This window comes from Carlito syrichta, unplaced genomic scaffold (assembly GCF_000164805.1).
Source record: "Carlito syrichta isolate Samal-C Ts95f unplaced genomic scaffold, Tarsius_syrichta-2.0.1 Scaffold305658, whole genome shotgun sequence".
Classification (NCBI taxonomy): Eukaryota; Metazoa; Chordata; class Mammalia; order Primates; family Tarsiidae; genus Carlito; species Carlito syrichta.
In genome coordinates this window covers 423,274-445,574 of record NW_007249754.1, presented here as the reverse complement: position 1 = coordinate 445,574, position 22,301 = coordinate 423,274, and the positions used below count along the sequence as shown (strand labels likewise).

Genomic DNA, 22,301 nt, shown 5'->3' with positions numbered 1-22,301 from the left:
ACTCTGTCACCCGGGCTGGAGTGCGTGATCACAGCTCCCCGCAGCCTTGACCTCCTGAGCTCAGGCAATGTTTGCACCTCAGCCTCCTCAGCAGCTAGGACCGCAGGCATGTGCCACCATGCCCAGATAATTTTTTATTTTGTAGAGACAAGGTCTCCCTATGTTGTCCAGGCTGGTCTTGAACTCCTGGGCTCAAGCAATCTTCTCACCTTGGCCTCCCAAAGTGCTGGGATTATAGATGTAAGCCACTGTGCTTGGCAGGAACTACTTTTTTATTATTTTTTTTGTAGAGATAGGGTCTCACTATGTTGCCCAGGCTGGTTTTAAACTCTTGGCCTCAGGTGATCCTTATGCCTCAGCCTCCCAAAGTGCTGGGATTACAGGTGTGAGCCACCATGCTTGAACTATATTTACATTCTTTTGATCAACTAAAATTACAACTTAATCCATAGGAAAAAATGTGTTAACATTTAAAGACACAGGAGATTAAAGCTTTCAATTTCAATTTAAGTGTATATTTTTATTACAGTGAAATATAATTTTTCAATGCAATCATACAAGACTTAAGCATAAAAGTGAATTCTAGTAGGATAAGATTCTATAGCAGAAAAATAAAATTATAAATTCAAGGAGAATAAAAGGCTGAAATAAAATTTCCTATTGCTAAAAAAGTACTTGTTGATATTATATACATATATATTTTTAAAATGGATTATAGTAGATATCAAATTACTACAGCACTTAAGATTTGATTAAACATTTAAGGGTGGGCTGGGTATGGTGGCTTATGCCTGTAATCCCAACACTTTGGAAGCAGAGGCAGGAGGACTGCTTGAGCCCAGCCTGAGCAACATAGCAAGACCCTGTTCCTGCAAAAATAAAAAAAATTAGCTGAGTGTGGTGGTGCATGCCTGTAGTCCCAGCTACTTGGGAGGGTGAGGTGGGAGGATCACCTGAGCCCAGGAGGTTGAGGCTGTGGTGAGCCATGATAGGGCCACTGTACGCTAACTTAGACAACAAAGTAAGACTCTGACTCAAAAAAAGAAAAAAAAAAAAGAAGCATTTAAGCAAGTACTATAATATGCTATGAATTACTTCTTTGGTAACTACTGAAACCTATGATGAAGATTTTTAGATGTCAAGTAAAAAATACATGGTTTTAGGAGATACCAAGCAACCATACTTGAAGACTACTGGTTTCCACCCTGACTGGTTGAAAAGAAACACAGATTCCTCAGTTCCAACAGACTTAGTGAATCAAAACCACCAGTGGTGGGGCTCAGGAACCTGTAGTCTTACCACCTGAGTTATGACTCAGGCTATTCCTCAGATGTAGAACACACTGTGTAGATCATTCTTTCTGGTGGTGTGGTACTGATGGAAGAGAGAATGCCAACACAATTGAGGAGTGGAGTAGGGTTAATTTTAGGATGGGAAACCATATATGTAATATATAGTGTTATATGTACGCATAAACATAAGAAAACTATACTCATGAAAACTTAAGATTTTAGCACCATTTCCCCACATTCTCCCTCCCTTCCCCTGAATCCACATCCTTCCCTGCGAAAGAGAGAATAACTTCTTAATCATGTGAGTTGAGTTTTTGGTCAATTTCCAAAAATGTTTCATGTACACACTGTTTATGGTACCTGTCAACGTATGTCTAATAAATCAAGCTAAGTATATTTTAATGTTTATGGAGTTTTCATTAACTAATACACTGAGAACAGAAAGTAATTTTCCTGAACACATGAACACCTTTCAGGGACCAGTGGGTTCAGTAATTTACATTTATTGGTTTTTTTTTTAGAGTTGGAGTCTCACTGTTGCCCAGAATGAAGTGCAGTGGCCCATTCCCAGCCACCTCAGCCTCGACCTGCTGGGCTCAGGTGATCCTTTCGCCTCAGCCTTCTGAGTAGCCGGAATTACAGGCGCGCGCTACCATACCCAGCTGATTTTTGATTTATTGTAGAGATGAGGTCTCACCAAGTTACCCAGGTGGGTCTCGAACCCACGGGCTCAGGCAAATCACTTACCTCAGCCTCCCAAAGCATGGGATTATAGGCTGAGCCACCGAGCCCGGCTTACATTATTCTTTAAGTTGGAATATTTACTAGATTTTTTTCATTTTTTTTTTCTGGTTGGGCGGGACAGCACTAACCAACATTTACCAGTTTTTTTTTAAAGAGTGAGAGGGAATATAACAAAAAATAATATGCCAACTGAATACTGACCTGTTTAGTTGATAAGTTTAGACTGAATTATATTTAAAAAATATTTTTTTGCTCATATTTAAATCTTTACATCAAACACTCCAAATCTATTCATAATTTAAAACCATAAACTTAAGATTTCTAGTCATAAGCAGGGCTCCTGTTTTCTAATTAAGTGCTATCTATCTCTAGTAATTAAATATAACAAGTAAAATGTGAATTTCAGATGAAATGCATAGAAAGAATTCATACAAATCTTTATATGCAATGGAGCTGAATGTTTTTCAGGAGAAATGTAAAAGCCTGAGGTAAAGAGGCAGACATGTAAAAAAAGAGAAACAAGAAAAAAGAAAGGAAAAAATGAGAACTAAAAGAAAAAATAAATGGCTATGTATTTTCTTTTCCTTTTTTTTTTAAGTTGGAGTCTTACTCTGTCGCCCAGGCTGGAGTGCAGTGGCACGCTCACGGCCACCGCAGCCTTGATCTGCTGGGCTCAGGTGATCCTTCCGCATCAGTCTTCCAAGTAGCTGGAACTATAGACACACACCACCACACCCAGCTAATTTTTGGGTGTATTGTAGAGATGAGGTCTCACCAAGTTGCCCAGGCTGGTCTTGAACCCCTGTGCTCAGGCAATCCACTCGTGTTGGCCTCCCAAAGTGCTGGGATTAAGGACTTGAGCCACTAGGCTCAGCCTTTTTTGCCCAGGCTGGTCTCAAACCCGTGGGCTCAGGCAATGCTCTTGCCTCCACCTCCCAAAGTGCTGGGATTACAGGTGCGAGCCACTGTGCCTGGTTATGTATTTTATTTTCACTTAAAAAAAAATGTTCCCCATAGCCCATAATTCTGCTGTATTTGTCTTATTTGCTTACTTACATTATATGAGGACACCTGCTCGGCCAACCTCTTATCTCTTCCTGACAATATATACTCTTCATCCTTCTTACTGAATGACTTCCTTGCTTCTTGTGTTTCCTGAAGAATGAATGCAGATAACACATTACTGAACCACATAATTAAGATACATTAAAAAAAAGATACTATTATGTTTACTTAGATTAAGTAACAAGAGACAATAACTAAACCAGGCTTGGTAAATCCCTTCTGGTTAGAAATACTAATATACTTGATAAGGGATCAGTTAGTGTTCTAGTGTTTAGTTTTCCTGAAAACAAGAGGGGGGTAACCCCACCCAGATGACTGACTGAAAGAAACCACCTATTCAATGGGCTCACAATGAGTGTGATTAACAATGACAAGTGTAGGAGTGAAAATAAGGCTTGAGAAGAAATTCTACAGTACTGTTTTCAAAAACAGTAAAATCACTCGAGGGAAAAGCACAAAGAAAAAGAAATAAAAGGTGTGTATTTTGTAAAAACGAAAGAAACAAAACTATCTTTATTCATAGATCATATGACTGTTTATGTAGAAAACCCCAGATAATCTACCAAAAAAACCCCAAAAAACCCTCCAGGAACAAATAAGCAAGTATAGCAAAGCTGCAGGATACAAGATCAACATGCAAAACACACCAGAAATGAACTAGAATTTTAAACAAAAGTATTATTTTCAATAACACACACAGACACAAATGAAGTACTTAGGTAAACATCTAACACATTTTGATTAGAAAAAATTACAGTGATATTCTAGAGAATATACTCCCAACTAGGAATGAGGAAGGCCCACATAAAAATGGCTGAAAACTACTGGTCTCAAAGCATATTTTAATAGTTTTTATTTGCTTAGGGAAACCAGTGAGGCCCTCATATAATTTTTATCTTAATAATGAACTAAAACAATGCTGTAGTTAATGAAGTACATTAAAAACATGAGGATATTTCATTTATTATTTTGTAAATAAAAATTCTCCCAGAAAACTTTTACTTATAAATATTAAGAGAAAAATGATGTTATGGTAACATGGAGATTAAAAACCTAACCAGTTAACCTTTTTTTTGTTTGTTTTTGAGTCTGAGACTCACTCTGTCGCCCAGGCTGGAGTGCAGTGGCATGCTAATATCCACTGCAGCCTCAACCTGCTGGGCTTAGGCGATCCTTCAGCCTCAGCCTTCCAAGTAGCTGGAACTACGGACACATGCCGCCATGCCTGACTAGTTTTTGTGTTTTATTGTAGAGATGAGATCTCACCAAGTTGTCCAGGCTGGTCTTGAGCCCCCAGACCCAGGCAATCCTCTTGCCTCGGCCTCCCAAAGTGCTGGGATTACAGGTTGAGCCACCAAGCCCAGCCTAACCATTTAATATTAACAGGTAGAAGAGCTTGTCAAGACTGGGAGGTGAGGACATAACGTCTCCTTCAAATGATTTATGCAAAACATTTTCATTTTTTACTTTTTTTTTTTGAGTCAGAGTTTCACTCTGTCACCCAGGCTTGAGTACAGTGGCATGTTCACAGCTACCGCAGTCTCAACCTGCTGGGCTCAGGTAATCCTTCTGCCTCAGTCTTCCAAGTAGCTGGAACCATAGGCATGTGTCACCATGCTCAGTTGATTTTTTTGATTTATTGTAGAGATCAGGTCTCACCATGTTGCCCAGGCTGGTCTCGAACCTGTGGGCTCAGGCAATCCACTTGCCTCCATTGTGTGAGCCATTGTGCCCAGCTCATTTCTTTTTAAAGAGCAACCTTACTTCTTTTAGACCATGTTGGCTATGTGAATGTGAGAACATTATAGGTACGAGAGATGTACGTTGGGAAATCAAATATAAAAAGTGAGACTGCCAGGCACGGTGGCTAATGCCTGTAATCCCAGCACTTTGGGAGGTGGAGAGGCGAGAGGATTGCCTGAGCCCATAGGTTCGAGACTCGCCTGGGCAACATGGTGAGACTTCGTCTGTACCATACAAAAAAAAAAAAAATTAACCGGAGATGGTGACTCATACCTGTAGTTCCAGCAGCTTGGAAGGCAGAAGTGGAAGGATTGCCTGAGACCAGCAGGTCAAGACTGTAGTGGCCGTGAGTGTGCCACTATACTACTGCCTGGGCGAGAATGAGACTATGACTCAAAAAAAATGAGATGAAGTGAGGGAAGAGAACTTATCAAGAAGGAAATTTGGCTAAGATCTGGTACAAAAATTAACATGAACTTTACATAGGATCAAAGACACAAGAAAATAAATAGCTCTTTGATACTGTATAGTGACATAAATATAAGTGTACGGTACTATATGCTGTAATATAGTATCACATACAATTTAAGAGGTATTAACAATCTCCTTATGAGTACACCATAAGTATGAAACAAAACATTTCAGCACAGAAAAGGATGAATAGGTCTAAAAAACTCAGTCATAGGGATCAAAATCATTTAAGTTCAAACTGCACTGCCTGGTTTTCATTTGTTCTATTATTCTGTGATATTGTCCTCTGAGGACGACTCTTTCAATATTTGGCTGTAGGTTGGACATCTACTCATCTACAATAGGAGCAGAAGAATATAAAAAACAACAAATAAATGTAGGCACAAACAAAAAGTCCATGGAAGCAAGATAATTAATTGTCTTTTTGGAGATAAGCTTAAAGGATAAATTATGAAAACTCTAATCTTCTTTTTCATAAGTAACTAGCTCTATGACCTTACAAAAGTTGACTGCATAGAGGAAAGTTTCTCCATCTGAAAAATCAGGTCAGTATACCTGTGTCTCAGAGTTTTCTGAAGTTTCAATAACACAGTTTATTGGGACATAGTAAATAAACAGCAAGCAACTGGTGTCATATTCCTTCCTCATAACCTTCCTACAGAAAAAAAATCTGTTTTCCCTTTGGAATCACAAATTTAAAACACAGTATCCTTAAATAACTTTGCCTTATAACTTTTAAAAGTTGAGCCAACATGGATGGAAATCCACGAACAAACAAACAAACAAACAAAACCTCTCACCTTGGTTTTCCGCTCCCTGTCAGCTGGAGTATCTGTCCAGATGGATCGGTCTCCGGATCTGTCATCAGCTCTTCTCTTAAAAGTCCTTGGCCCCAAACCAAAATCTTTCATTTCTGGAGGAAGTTCTGTCATCCATGACTCCCTTATAATTGGTTTAGATGAATCCTTTAAGAGAAATAAAATGTTCTTAAAAAACAGTATGGAAAGTATATATATATAACACTGTATGAGCAACTATGTCTTGCAACTGAGGTTTCAAAGTTACTTAACACTCCAATAGGAAGGACTGATGTTTTTGCCACATGTTATATGTTACAAACACTTTCATCCAATTTTTTTTTTCCTGAGTTGGAGTCTCACTCTGTTGCCCAGGCTGGAATGCAGTGGCATGCACATGGCGACTGCAGCCTTGACCTGCTAGGCTCAGGTGATCCTTCTGCCTCAGGCCTCCAAGTAGGTGGAACTACAGGCCTGCACCACCATGCCAGGCTAATTTTTTATTTATTGTAGAGACAAGGCTCGCCATGTTGCCCAGGCTGGTCTCGAACCTGTGGGCTCTGGCAGTCCTCTTGCCTCTGCCTCCCAAAGTATTGGAATTACAGGCGTGAGCCACTGTGCCTGATTCATCCAATTGTTATTCTTTTGATTTTATGTTATCTTCTGTCATACAGAAAACTTTTAATAGGCAAATTTGCCAATTTTTTTCTTTGTAGTTTCTGGGTTGTGTAGTTCCTAACTTTTCTTTGTACATATACTATATAAAAAGAACATATATTAACATATATATAATATAAATGCTTATTTCTAAAATTTAGATGTTTAATCAGTTTACTTTATTAAAGTGTCTTTAAAACTTACATCATCTCCTTTAGTCAGTTTTTCTTTCATTCTCTGAGCCCTTTTTTCAAACTCTGTTGTTACACTATAGTTAACTGGTTCTTTTGCAGGCATTGGTCCAACAATGTCCTCATCTTCGCTGCTATCTGTTTCCTTTTAAAACAAGACATTACCTTTAAACCAAGAGCAGAGCTACAGGTCACAAAAATTAATCTTAAATTACTTAATTTCACTGAAACTAATTACTCATAACAAATACAAAGTAAACAATCTATTGCTTGCTCATCGCTGAAAATGTGAACCTTTTCCTTGCCTTCCCCAAGCATATATACAATAAAGACAAATCCACGGCCTGTGGACTGTCCCATCTCTCCTCCTATGTCCACACTGGACCTTATTTTCTTAGGTCCAGTGTGGACATGTAGCCCTGGTGTTCTCAACACGGTATTCCAGGTACTTATTACCAATTGTTCAGAGATGACTAAGTTGAAACAATTTCCATTCCTGGCACATGAAAAGCTCTTTGGACTAAGATGTACATAATAAGCAAGGCATTCCAGGGAACTGTATCAACCTTCATAATTCAGTAGAGTCCACTGAAATACAAATGCTGTGCAATACCTCAAAAAATACTGACCTGGACAAGTTAATTCAGTTCCAAAAGTACCTCACTTACCCTAAGGATAAAATAGCACTGCAATAATTGAACTCAATTTGTTCTTACTAAATCATTTTGGTAAACCTTTTCCATGCATGAATCTGTGTTAGATGCTCTATACACTAGATTTTAATGGTAGTCCTTGTCCTCTAGGAGATTTGTTAAGACAAATAACAATAACATGTTTGTTCTCCTGCTCTGACAGGCAACTTCTTCCTCTTGTTTTTCCAATCAAGCAAGATCAGGTGTTCACTTGCATTGCTTTCGCTTTCCCTACTAACCACGGAATGGTAACTTTCTATCTGTGGTTTCTGTGACCCCTTGCAGCAATGCTATTTGTACAAATAGTTAGACAATTATATGTTGGCTTATGGCTAAATCTCTCTCGCTCTTTCTTACAAACACACACACACACACACACACTTACTCTTAATAACTTGAAGTTTGGCATTTAACACCTTATTTGATCCTCTTAACAAAACTGTGAGATGGTATTATTTCTGTTTTTTTTTTAGATCTAGGCTTAGAGAAGTATATTTAGAATAGATAAACAACTTGCCTGACTTTATAAAACTAACATCTAAAAATCAAATATTCCAAGATTAAGGCCAGTATTGCTTCTGCTTATACAATCAAAGCCCCTCTATTATTTTCTTTATTGCAACTGCTAGTGATTTAATTGTAAGTGTTTCTAGTTAATCTCTGTAAGAGGAAGTTTTTTATGTCATAGACATAAAAAAAAGTATCTATAATCCCTTAAAGACAGAAATACTTGATGGCCAAAAATGTGCGGATATATAAGATATCGTGAACTTTTAAAACTATGAGACATGAAAAACAAAACAAAACCAAAAAAACTTTAAGAGTCATAGCACCAATACTGTAAAAAACAATGCAACTAGAGCCCTTGCTATCATGAGGATGCTGAATTAACTAGCCCTAGAATGATCTTATCTCTGGACCTCTTATTATATAAGAAGCACATTTATATTTTGAGAATGTAAAATACATATCACCAAGAAAATAAATAACCCATTTGCTAACTACATAGGTTAAGACAAAGTTTCACTTTAAGTTGGATCTTCGGTTATTTGCAGCTGAAAGTATTCAGCTGATACACCATCTCCCTGGATGGCTGTTTGGATTAAATTACCTTTATGCTGATGCTGTGCTTTGCGGTGTCTGATTTGTTGTAAGTACCCAACAAATATTAAACATTAGTATTCCTGTGTATGTCTTTATATGTGGGGGGATATATGCTAAGAATAAGACTAAGAGAAGTCCCTCTTTGAGAAATGAAAATCTGAAAACTGAAAAAGAAGGATCTTCTGAGAAAGATTTAGTTAAGGGGAAATTATAAAGCAAACAATCAGAGCAAGAGCACCTTCCACAGGTGCACCATGGTAATGTACCTTCACCTTCTGCCAAGAGAAGCTAGAAAATGCAGAATGTGTACCACCCAGGAAATGATTTCTACTATTCACCTGTTAACCAAGTAAGTTAGGATGAAATCCAAGTGTGAACAAAGCTGAATTATGCTACTTATTTGAAAAATTTTCCCAAGCTTTTTACTTTGCAAAATTTTAACCCTATAGAAAAGTGCTAAGATGAGTGCAATGAACAGCCATACACCCTCACTCGACTGCCCAGTTGTCAACATTTTACAAGATTTATCTTTTTATTTTCTGCCTCCCTCCCGCCATGAGATAGATGCACCTACTTTTCTTCTGAACCATTTGAAATTAGGCTACAGATAGCATAACAAGGCTCTAGAATGAAGCACACTTCCTTGCCACTTTCCAAAGGACAGTGGGGTACACTTCTCTAGCCCCCTTGTCCACTTTTTACAGACAGAACTTCGAGGCTGTGGGTTTTATGCAGGGGGTGAATTCAAACTCCTCTAGTTGAGTGAGTCAGAACCAAGGCTCCTGACCCCAGACTCAAATCGTCTAGGTTTTATGGCTGCTTCTCTAAAACGACCGGGATCCCTGCTGTGTAAACCTATGCTCTATCCTTGACTTCTCTCAATGTGATTAGTGCCTGTGAACTTTCCCTTCTTCCTGTGGTGCTCGCCTGGGTTCTAACTTGGTTGCTATTTTATTTTTCCCCCAGCACTCCTTTGTGTTTGTGGCAGGGAGAGCCTGGCCTGACATAATAGCTCAGTCTTCCATATGACTGGAAGTCCTCACCGTGATAATTTATTTCTGCATTTAACACCCTTATTAGAAAGATTTCTGATGCTTAGCTTAAATTCTTCAGGTACTCTCAGATTATAATGATATTAATAATAACAAAGTTATTATAAGTTGAACACTCGTTATTCTGATTTAATCCTATTTAACAACAACCCTATGAGGTAAGTACAGCAACCTGTATGTTACTGATAATGAAACTAAGCTCACCTAGAATTCAAAGCTCTCTCACCTTATCTCTAGCCATTCTCCCTGGTATCTTCATTCTAACCATACTGGATTTCTTAAAACCCTTCCTTCTCTCCACACTCTTTTGCCTTCACATAAGCTCTCTGCACTCGCTGGAACAATGTCCCCTGCCTGCTTTACTGAGCTATCTCCAACTCACCAATCTTCAGTCTAGGCATTTTCTCAGAGAAAAAGGCCTTTTTTAATTTCTTCAGATCAGATTAGATTCCCCTGTCATAGCTCTACTTATACTGCTTCATCTCTTGAATAATTCATGTTTGAAATTACTTAATGTATGCATTTCCCACTACCTTGCAGGTACAATGAGGGCAGGACCTGGGTTTGACATACTATTTCATTCAACAACTAATTCTGAATATCCACTATGTACCAGGCACTGGTGATAAGAGAAAAATCTCTATTCTTTTTTGAGGCAGGGTCTCACTCTAACCCAGGCTGGAGTGCAGTGGCATGATCACGGCTCACTGAAGCCTCGACCTTCTAGGCTCGGGTAATCCTTTTGCCTCAGCCTCCAGAGCAGCTGGAACTACAGGTGTGGGCTGCCATGCCTGGCTAATTTTTTTCTTTTTTGTAGAGACAGGGCCTTGCAATGTTGCTCAGACTGGTCTTAAACTCCTGGGCTCAAGCAATCTTCCCACTTCAGCCTCCCAAAGTGCTGGGATTATGGGCATGAGTCATAAAGCCCAGCCAAAAATCTCTGTTCTTATGGATCCACATTTTGGTGGAGAGAGGCCAACAATAAACAAAAAGAAGCAGTGAAATTAATGGTATCTCCAGTGCTAATTAAAAATCACAGAGAAAAGTAAAGGAGGGAAGAAGAGGTTAGCAAATCTAAACTCAGAAGCCAGAGACAACTGTATTGGAAAGATGATATTTCTGCAAAAATCTGGAGGTCTAGGAGGTCAGCCACATAGATATCTGGGGGAAGATCACTTTGGATAGATTTGGACAGCAGGCATAGAAGCTCAAGGAAGGAACTGGGCTGGTATATTTGAGGAGGAACAGGAAGGTGCCCAGTGTGGTCACAGCAAAGCAAAAGATAAGATCCGAGTGTTCATGGAAGCCAAATTGTATAGGGCCCTGGAAGCACTTTGGTTCTTACTCAGAGACAGGAGGAACAAGTTGATGGTTCTGAGTGTTAGGTGACATGATCTACCTGAGTTTCATCTGGACCCCTCAGGCTGTTATGTTAAGAAGACGTAGCAAAGAGGTAAGGGCTTCATAAAACATGAAGACCCACAAAAAAGGCAAAATATGATAGTCACTTGGACCAGTGTGCAAGAAGTGGTTGGATTCTGGTTGTCTTCTGAAGGTATAGAAACAGCAGAATTTGTCAACAGATTCACTTCTGTGACCTTTGCCTGACACACTCTAGGCGCTCTACTAGCATACTAGCATTTGTTGAAAGAATTAATGCATGACTCTGGAATTCATGATGTTAACCACTGTACTACATTTCCTTTCAGTAACAGTCTTGATGTAACTGTTGGATTCTTAGTGGAGATAAACATGAGTCTCTTGATTATATGAATTCATACACAGGAAGGCATCACAGTATAATAGACTGACAAGTGATTTAAAAGTCATTGAGCTGTGACTTTGTAAGTAAACTGTGTAATCTTGGGTAAGTTGCCCAATTTCTTTGGTCTTAAGCATCTGTAAGGTACAGATAGTTTCTACTTCATGAGGCTGCAGAGAAGATAAAAATAAGACCCACATATAGAGAAAATTCATTACAAATTCTAAAGTATTCTACAAATCTCAACTATTGTTAAGGAGAGAAACAGCCTTCATTCTTTACTCCAAAACCACTGGGTTCATCTTTTCATAAAATTACTAATCCACTGGTACATTTGATGTATACAAGTACCAGAGCTGGGAAGGAGAGAGATGATTTCAAGGTAAAGACCCTTATTAAAAAGCTCCTTAGCTTTCCCTCCTCCAGGTCAAATCATAATGATTCCTTAAACTTCCAGCATGTTCTATTTTTCTAACACTGTCAGTCTTGTTATTTTTCTAACAGTGTCTCATGTTTGTGGACAGCTTTTGATTTCATCTACCTATGTTACAATTTTAAATTTATCTGAATATAACTGAGTCCTACATTGGAGTAAAATGATTACAGTTACTGCAGACACACAATCTGGAATTTGCTACATCTTATTCTTTAAATAAAAACTTTGCAGACCTTAGAGTTGAGACATGACGGGACTTGTTCTGGATCACCTCTCCCCTTGCCACTTTTCTGTGTAGACTTAATGAAACCTGGTGGCAATGCAGGACCTATTATAGGCCTGAAAAATAAAATTCACTTTGATCAATCTCCCTGACTTTAAAATGCAGTTTTCAGAATAAAAGTTCACAAAAATAATAAAGCCAGGTAGTAACAAATGTTGAAAATGAGAAATTTGTTTGTTTATTTATTTTTACAGACAGGGTCTTGATCTATTACCCAGATTGGAGTGCAGTGGTGTGATCATAACTTACTGCAGAATTGGACTCCCATGCTCATGTAATCTCCCGCCTCAGCTTCCTGAACAGCTGGGATGACAGGTATGTGTCACCATGCCAGGATAATTTTTAAAGTTTTTGTAGAGATGAGGACCCACTGTGTTGACCAGGTTGGTCTCAAACTCCTGGGCTCAAGTGATCCTCCCACTTCTGTCTCTCAAAATGCTGGGATTACTAGTCTGAGCCACCATGCCTGGTTAACAATTTTATTTAACACATTATTTTTACTAGTATTACTTAGTATTTTTCTACTAGTAGGTTTAAAAAAAAACCTACTAGGTGTTTTTTGTTTTTTGCATCTGAACTTTGTACTTGTTAGTCAACAAACAGGTAGTAAGCCAATAATCCTCAATCTTTATGACACTGGCATATGTCTACTTCCTAAAAAGAACTATATTAAATAAAAATGGTAATGGACTACTAAAACCTGTGAAGGTCTGTTTCTGTTTTGTGCCTTGACCTTTCTTCAGTTTTGATATTCACTGTCTACTGAAAAATACCTTACAGGTATTATAATTATAGTCAGAGTTATTCAGAAACTCGTCAACTGGCCGGGTAGCTCAGCTGGTTAGAGTGGTGCTGATAAAGCAGAAACTAAGTTCTCTGGACATATACAGCATGTGCATACAGTGTCAGCAATCTATGGTGCATGTGCTATGGTGGATAAAAATCTCCACACTGTCCTCACTAATAGTTCAATAACGATGTGGAGCTGTAGAAGAATGCAGCTAGTTCACTGAGACCACAGAAAGAGGACAAGGTGCTGTGCTAACCAAACTTCAACAAGTGCACCCTTCTGTTTCCTTAAAACAACCCCGGCTTGTACAAATCACTCCACTTTTGTTTTTGTTTTGTTTTTTTGAGTTGGAGTCTCACTCCGTTGCCCAGGCTGGAGTACAGTGGCACATCAAAGTGCTGGGTTTACAGGCGTGAGCCACTGTGCCCAGCCTCACTCTGCTTTTTAGATGAGCAAAATAATGCCCAAGGTTAACACAATGAGTAGTGGCTGAGTAGGAGTTTAAACCCTGGTCTACTTGATGTTAAAATTTCCTTTCTTTTGAGCTGCCTTACTGCCACATAATGAGGCAACTGTCATCAGTTCCAAAGAGAGAACTGCCTAAATACTGGGTCATAAGGAGGAATAGCCTTCCTTTGTGTAGGGAAAAATAAAAAAGATATCTTCTGCTGTCTTTCATACTTTTAAATTTCTTCATCTTTGCTTTTGTACCGATGTGTTTTTCATAGTTGTCACCATGCTAGTGTGACTAACCCAGAAGGCACTAGAGTCCTAAGCTGAATTTTCCAGGTTGCACTGTCTTCTATTAGAGCCTTGCAGACAGGCTTTCCAGGAGGCAAAAAACAATATTGACAGCCAGAAAGTCTGAGTTCTGATCCCTATCGCTTAATTACCACCTGTCTTGATTCATGAAACCTCTTTGAGCAGAACAATTTTGCATATGAAAGACAGGGAAGTTTGGCAGTGTCAGAAAGATCAAATAGCTATCATTTATAAGCTAAAGGAAGTAAAGCACAGGCTTTTTCTGAGTATAATTTTTAGCAGATTTACAAATGCAATTACAGCTCAATTTTCTGGACCCATGAGATTTATGGAGATAAAATTACTGGTATACAAAATCTTATAAAATATGGAAAGGGTCGGACACAACGGCTCATTCCTATAATCCCAGTGCTTCGGGAGGCCAAGATGGGAAGATTGTTTGAAGGCAGGAGTTCAAGACTAGCTTGTACAACATAGCAGAACCTCATCTCTACAGAAAAAAAAAAATTAGTTGGGCATGGTGGCATGTGCATGTAGTCACAGCTACTTAAGAGGCTGAGGCAGGAGGATTGATTGAGCTCAGGAATTTGAGAATGCAGTGAGTAATGATCCTGCCACTGCACTCCAGTCTGGGTGACAGAGTGAGACCCTATCTCCACCCCCCCAAAAATTATATATATACACACACACATATACGTGAGGAGGGACCCCCAAAACAATTTATTTATAAAAAATGTTTGTATTTATTCTTACATGTTTAAACTTCAGTCACCTTCAAAGTACTCTCCATTTGATGTCATACACCTATCAAGATGCTTTATCTAATGCTCAAAACAGTTTTTAAGCTTGTCAATTTTGATGCCTTTTAGTGCTTCTGCTGTTTTTTGTTTCACCTCTTCTACACTGACAAAATTTTTCCCTTTGAGGATTTTTTTCCATCTGGGGAAATAAAAAGAAGTTGCTCTGGGCAAGACCAGGTGACTAGGGAGGGTGGGGCATGGAGGTCATGACATTTTGGGTCAAAAACTGCTAAACACTCAGTGCAGCTTGGGCAGGTTGTTTGTGTAAATCACCCATCATGAAATGGGCAAACACATTGAAAGAATCTCAAAAAAAAAAAAAAAATTCACTGAAGCTGAATGCAGCCTCTCACAACAATGCTAACTGGTACACTGATGCCAATGGGTTCCTAGAACACTTACCTAGTGGGGGAAGCCTGTACTATAAGAGGCCTGCCCTTAAAAAAGATAATTCTGGTTTTTAGGGGGTTCCCTCATATAGGGTAAAGGAATACTATCATGGCATTTTATGGTTGTATAAAAAAATTTGAACTCCGATATATGATACTAGCTGTTTATTTTATAATTGCTAAAATAGAATTCTTAAGAAAGAATTGTTACACTTTTAAATAATGTGTCTTCTTAAAAGAAATGCTACAACTCAGGGGTCAGCAAACTTTCTATAAAGTGCCAAATAGTAAATTTTATGCTTTGAGGGTCACATTTGGGTCTCTGTAGTATATTTGTCCTTTTTTTTTTCTACTTTAAAAAAATGTAGAAGTCATTCTTAGCTTGGGGACTATACAAAAACAGGCAGTAGACTCCCTATCTCTATTATACCCAGAAGGACTAAAGTTCATGGAAATTAGAAGCTGCCAAATGATAGAAAATAAATGACAAACTTTCCTGCTTGTTCTTACTTACTGGTATGTAGTGTTATGAATTATAAACAATGTACCTTGCAATTTTATATTTGGCATTTAAAAATTTTACAATTCTGGGAAGAAGATAGAAATCAATATTTGCTATATACTTACTCTATGCCAGCCATCATATACGTCACACTCACACATATATTTATGTAAATAATTATGAACGCTCAATTATCACAACCATTCTGTAAGGTATGTGTTGTTTTCCTGGCTTACAGATAACACATTTGAGGTCAGAGAAGTTAGTTAAGTTGTTTAACAGGCATATAAGGATTTGTTTCTTCTATGGATAAATAATTAAGAAGACAATTGAATTAGGAGTCCGAACATCACGATTCTAGCCCCGGGTCAGTCACTTACTATGTGTAAAAAGGTTGGGAGAGGAATAATGTTTCACCTGTTTCACCACAAAACACCTTTGTATCAAATAAAGGATATGGAAATTTTTTGCAAACTATAAAAGTGTCATAAACATGCCAATAATAATAATTTTTTTTTTGGAGACAGAGTTTTACTCTGTTGCCCAGGTTGCAGTGCAGTGACACAATAATGGCTCAATGCAGCCTTGAACTCCTGGCCTCAGGTGATCCCCCTGCCTCGGCCTCCGGAGTAGCTGAGATTACAGGCATGAGCCACCACACCTGGCTTAAATAATCATTTTTATTATAGCAAACAATGTAAGGAACAGTTTCAGACAACTTTTTAATGAGTTAACAGATACTAGTTGAAGTATTTAAAAAAGACTGGCTTGAAATATATATACATTATTACCTTGGAGGAGAATCATCCTGCTTTTTAAATCCAGGAGGAAGGGCTGGTCCAAAAAATGCGTCATCATCATCATCGTCATCATCATCATCCTCAGCCTCATTTCTCCTTTGTTTTCTGGAAACACAGTAGTGTAACTTTATGCACCTATGTCAAAATTTTTCTCACAAAGGAAAATTTTAATTTCAGGGAAGCATTAACTTTAAGTAGTTGTACAAACACTGAAACAATAAATCTTGTCAAACAAGAAAAAAATGGATGCTGCAGTAGCTCTTACCTAATCTTTTCCTGGAACTTATTTTTGGCCTAAAAAGGAGATTGGTAACTTCTTTACAGCAATAATATATCATTATTCTATATTTTCTGTGATAGCAAAGATTCCATACGACGAAGTTTCAAATAGTCTACTGGCTAGATGTTTCTCAGTGAAAAGTTTATGATTTTGACTTTGTTAATTTTTTTGAGTTGGCGTCTCAGTCTGTCACTCAGGCTGGAGTGCAGTGGCACGCTCGCGGCCACCACAGCCACGACCTGCTGGGCTCCGGTGATCCTTCTGCCTCAGCCTTCCAAGTAGCTGGAACCACAGACATGATCACCACGTCTGGCTAATTTTTTTGATTTATTGTAGAGACAAGGTCTCACCAAGTTTGCTCAGGCTGGTCTCGAACTCTTGGGCTCAGGCAATCCTCTTGCCTCCGCATCCCAAGGTGGTGGGATTACAGGTGTGGGCCACCATGCCTGGCTAAGTCAGAGTCTTAAATTGCTATTTCTGCCTCATAATGTCCAAAATACATTAAAAAAAAAACTTGTTACCCAATAATAAATATTTACTATATAGATATCAGTATATAGTAAATTAGTATGTATATAGATAGATACTAAATATTTACCTTACCCATGGTGGGTAAGGCTAGAATAGAAGAAAGTAATTTATTAATTTAAACAAAACATAAACTGCATATATAATTTTATGAAGAAATTCTATGTCTTATTTAGAATAGTCACACCAATTGAAAAATCCTTTATAAGGATTTATAAATCCTATATAAGAATAGATATCTGGCCAGGCTCGGTGGCTCAGCCTGTAATCCCAGCACTTTGGGAGGCCGAGACTAGTGGATTGCCTGAGACTGCAGGTTCGAGACCCACACGGGCAACTTGGCGAGTCCCTGTCTCTACAATAAATCAAAAATCAGTTGGACGTGGTAGCATGCGCCTGTAGTTCCGGCTACTTGGAAGGCTGAGGTGGAAGGATCGCTGGAGTCCAGCAGGTTGAGGCTGATGTGGCCAGGAGCATGCCACTGCACTCCAGTCTGGGCAACAGAGTGAGACTTCAACTCAAAAAAAAAAAAAAAAAATAGATATTTCTCTACGGTCAGATACTACTAGAATACATTTCTTTATAAAATGTATAGTTCATGACGAAATACCATACAAAATGATTTCTTCTTGTGTTGTATCAATGCAAATATGACATCTCCTTATTAACTACCTGTTCCAGCCAACTTATGCTAGGCTTGAAGCATGGTTTATCATTTAATTTAAACTGACCTTGCAGTTGGACCAGTGTCATCTTCTTCAGATTCTTGATTTCCTTCTTCGTACAAAGAACTACTGTCCTCATCGCTGTCTGATGAATCTGAACTACTGCTTTTATAATTAGGGGGCAGAGCTGGTCCTGCAACTGATGAAAAGTTGTTGTGTTTGTCATAATTAGCCACAATGTTTCAATGAATCCTCCTAACACATATTTTCACTTTCTTTTCTGAAGCCCACAGCACAGGCTGCCTGGCATTTATTATAGACTTTAATTTCACTTGCTGCTTTGCATATAGCAGTTCTATCTTTCAAACTCCAGCAGAGCAGAAATCATGTCCTATACTGGGGTCCCCAACTCCTGGGCCGTGAACCAGTAGCACTCTATGGCCTGTTAGGAACTGGGCTGCAAAGCAGATGAGTGCGGGTGAGTGGAGTTCTGCCTGCAATCAGAACAGCAATGGTATTACATTCTCATAGAAGTGCAGACCCTATTTGAACTGTACACGCGAGGGTTCTAGGTTGTGCGCTCCTTATGAGAATCTAATGCCTGATAATCTGAGGTGGAGCTGAGGCTGTGATTAGCAGTGAGGTTTGACTGTACATCCCATTCACCCACCCCTGTCCATGGAAAAACTGTCTTCTATAAAACCAGTCCCTGATGCCAAAAAGGTTGGGGATGGCTGTCTTATACAATCTCTTTTATGAAATTCACAAAAACTCTGCTAATACCCAAACTTACAAATATATCAGTAGCATATAATTTCCCTGATAGCATGCAATTTTTGTACTGGTTCATGGACCTGGCAAAACAGCTTCAAGATTTTTTTCTTATAGACAGCATGTGGTAGACAATATTTATGTCACAGAGTAACCAAACAACGAATTTGTCACTCCATACTCTAATGTATCCAATATCAAAATGATCTATTTGCGTTTCTAAGAACTACCACTTAAAAAAATCCTTACTGACATCACCATATTTCCTTTAGTTTTTGAGACAATCCTTACTGACATCACCATATTTCTGTTAATTTCTGAAATGATTTTTCAAGCAGAAACAAAATTAGAGTCACTCTAAGTTTTCCTGCTTGCTAACAGAGACACAGAGAATGAGGCTGTACTGTGACAGGATGCTGCGGAGAGGGGGAGGAGTCTTCTGGGCCCGCTCATTAGAGTTATTTGCTCTCACTTTACGTCTCAGCAAAATTACAAATTACTGCACCGTGTCAGACACAACTGTCCATGTGGGTCCTGAGCAGTGGTGTTAGAAAGCTACTGCCATAGTTCCCAAGTCTGGATGTTTATCAGGCTCCCCAAGATACTCTATTAGAAAAAGATCCCCGGGCCCTTTCCCTGATTCAGTTGGCCTGGAGGAGGGCCTGGAAATAGAGTTTTCCAGAGAGCATCCCAGGTATGCCATCATTCGATATTCATAGTAGCAAAAACTTAAATACATAAAACAACATATTTTGAGTTCTTATGTGCTACATATTGTCTTAAGAGATTTACATGCATTAATCTTCTGAATTCTGAAAACAATCCTACTAGGGAGATATTATTATCTGTATTTTACAGATGACAAAAGTGAGGCACAGAAAGGTTAAAAAACTTGCCGAGTTTCACACAGCTAAATAGTGGAACTGGGATATGAACCCAGGAGTTCAATTTCAGAGCCTATATCCTTAACCACTGTACCAGTCAAAATTTAATAAAGAGTCAACATCCATCTACACAATAAATCCTTTTTTTTTTTGAAGAGACAAATTCTCGCTATGTTTCCCAGAGAGGTCCTGAACTCCTGGACTCAAGCAATCCTCTTGCCTCAGCCTCCTGAAGTGCTGGGATTACAGGTATAAGCCACTATGCTCAGCCAAGAAATAAATTTTAGAAAACAAATGTTAAACTTGTAATATAGCATGACTTAGACAAGAATAATTAGGCCTGGTGCGGTGGTTCAAGCCTGTAATCCAGCACTTTGGGAGGCTGAGGTAAGAGTCCTGAGTCCAGGGGTTCGAGACCAGCCTGGGGAACTTGGTGAGAGCTCATCTTTTTTTTTTTTTTGAGTTGGAGTCTCACTCTGTCGCCCAGACTGGAGTGCAGTGGCCGCTCACGGCCACCGCAGCCTCGACCTGCAGCCTGGAACTGCTGGGCTCCGGCGATCCACTCACCTCAGCCTCCCAAAGGCGCGGGATTACAGGCTAAGTCACTGAGCCCGGCCAGAGAGCTCATCTTTACAATAAATAAATAAAAAAAAAAAGAAAAAAAAAATTGGCCGGGCGTAGTGGTACAAGCTTATAGTTCCAGCTTTGTGGAAGGCTGAGGCAGAAGGATTGCCTGAGCCCAGCAGGTCAAGGCTGTGGAAGCCATGAGTGTGCCACTGTACTCCAGCCGACAGAGTGAGCCTCAAAAAAAAAAAAAAAAAAAAGCACTAAAAAGAGGAAAACAATAAGAATTAGGACTAGATTCCTATTTACAACTCTTGTTTGGGATTTACTGAAGAATAGTAATGTCTCAGTATGTAAATATTCTTCAAGTATAAATAGAGATTATATCTGACCTCTAACCTCAATAAATAATGCAACCCAATAGGAGACTGGAGGATTATATTTCACTCTCATAGTGATTAGCTCTTTCCGTCTTCTTGATTCTAAATATTAAAGAAGTACTTTTTTTTTCTTTTTTGTATCTTTCTCTTCCTATATGTGACTGCTATCAATGTAATTTATCAATTGAACACCACTGACCACTTCTGAATAGGACTGTAGCAAGAAGAAATTTTATTATTCTTTTATACAGTTCAAGGGATTATGGTCTAAATATTTGCTGTCCTTGGTATTATAACTAATAGATAAATTTGCTTTGATATTTTTAAGATACAAGTGGGATTAAGTTTAAAAAACAGAATTAGCAGATAAAGATAAAACTCACCTAAGACGAACATACAGCTTTTTTAAAAAAATAAATGATCACAGAAAAAATAATGAAAAAAAGTGAGCCAGCACATACAATCATTAATTTATATTTGGGTTGTGGCAAATGAAATATCTATAACATAATGAAATGACAGAATGCTAAGAGATGGTGATTAAAAAAAGTATATTAAAGGTATACATAAGCCATACTACAGATCCTAATAAAATTACGAGTAAGGACATGCCTGGCTTCACTTTTTTATAGGTATCTTTCTGAATCATATAAATTGTCCTAAAAAGTTATTTTAGACACTTGCAGGAGGGGAGTGACAGTGTCAATGTCACGTCCAAGGATCCACTCAGCTTCCACAAAGCGGCACCCGTAGTGTGTGGGTTGGCCTTGAGAAAACATGTGTACCCCAGTGTTTCTAATGTCATGATACCAGGGGACATGTCCCAGCAGTCCATTTTCAGGGTATTCAGATGACATTAACTCCATCTCAAACCTCTTAAAGAATTTTTACTCTTTCCGCTACTCAGTCAAATAGAGTTTACTGAGCACCTACTTTGTGCTGGGTCCCCTGCTAGTGTCGGGAATGACAGAGGTTTAGGACATGGCACCTTTATTCAGGGAACTCATGGTTTAGTGGGGCAAAATAGAAAACAATCTGGTGCAATAACTGCAGAAAGACAAAGCCACACATGCTTCTACCCCTCACCACTCATGGTGTGGTCCTGGCACCAGCAGGACCAGCAGAAGCAGCTGGAATCTTGTCAGAAATGCAGAATCTCAGACCTCACCCAGGTCTACTGAATCAGAGTCAGTATTTTAACAATATCTCTTAATAATTCACATGTACGTACAAGCTTAAGGTGTATTGTTATAGAAGAATCAGGATGGCCAACTGTGTTGGTTTACCTGGGATTAAGGGCCTTTCTGAGAATGTGGAATTTTTTTTAGTGCTAGAATCAGGACAGTCCTGAGAAGTTAATTTAATCTTTGTTTTTGAACTTGCGAGATGTCTTTGCAATACATTAAAATCCTGAAAGGGGAGGAAAGAGAAGGAGAGAGAATATGAAGAGTTTTTAAAAAGTCCGTATCCCTTTTTAATGATTCTGATAGGGACTCTAGTTAGGAACCACTAGACAAGATTAGATAAGTATTTACATTTTTGTACAAGAACCTTCACCCATTTAGGTTTTTATATAATAACAGTCACCCATGTGACTGATTTTTAAAAATTTCTTAGAGAAATGAGGTTTTGATATGTTTATGAGGTTTTGATATGTTACCCAGGCTGGTCTTGAACTCCTGGGCTCAAGCAATCCACCTGTCTTAGCTTTCCAAAGTGCTGGGATTACAGACATGAGCCACTGCACCCAGCCTGTGAGAGTACTGCTATACAGACCTTTTATTTCAGAAATTAGACTCAATCGGGCTCAGTGGCTCAGCCTGTAATCCCAGCACTTTGGGAGGCTGAGGTGAGTGGATTGCCTGAGCCCGCGGGTTCAAGACCCACCTGGGCAACT

The 22,301-nt window shown here is 38.8% G+C and overlaps 1 protein-coding gene across 1 annotated transcript in view; it reads right to left on the bottom strand.

The window, feature by feature from the left end:
- Positions 1–22,301, bottom strand: part of GPALPP1 (GPALPP motifs containing 1) — a 33,203-nt gene that overhangs the window by 5,769 nt on the left and 5,133 nt on the right. Inside the window, exons 2-7 of the mRNA XM_008062131.1 lie at positions 17,872–18,004; positions 16,324–16,437; positions 12,240–12,345; positions 6,974–7,105; positions 6,116–6,280; positions 3,093–3,191 (exon numbers count right to left, since the gene is read on the bottom strand). Coding sequence (XP_008060322.1) covers positions 3,093–3,191; positions 6,116–6,280; positions 6,974–7,105; positions 12,240–12,345; positions 16,324–16,437; positions 17,872–18,004 — 749 coding nt within the window. The remainder of the gene's footprint in view (positions 1–3,092; positions 3,192–6,115; positions 6,281–6,973; positions 7,106–12,239; positions 12,346–16,323; positions 16,438–17,871; positions 18,005–22,301) is intronic.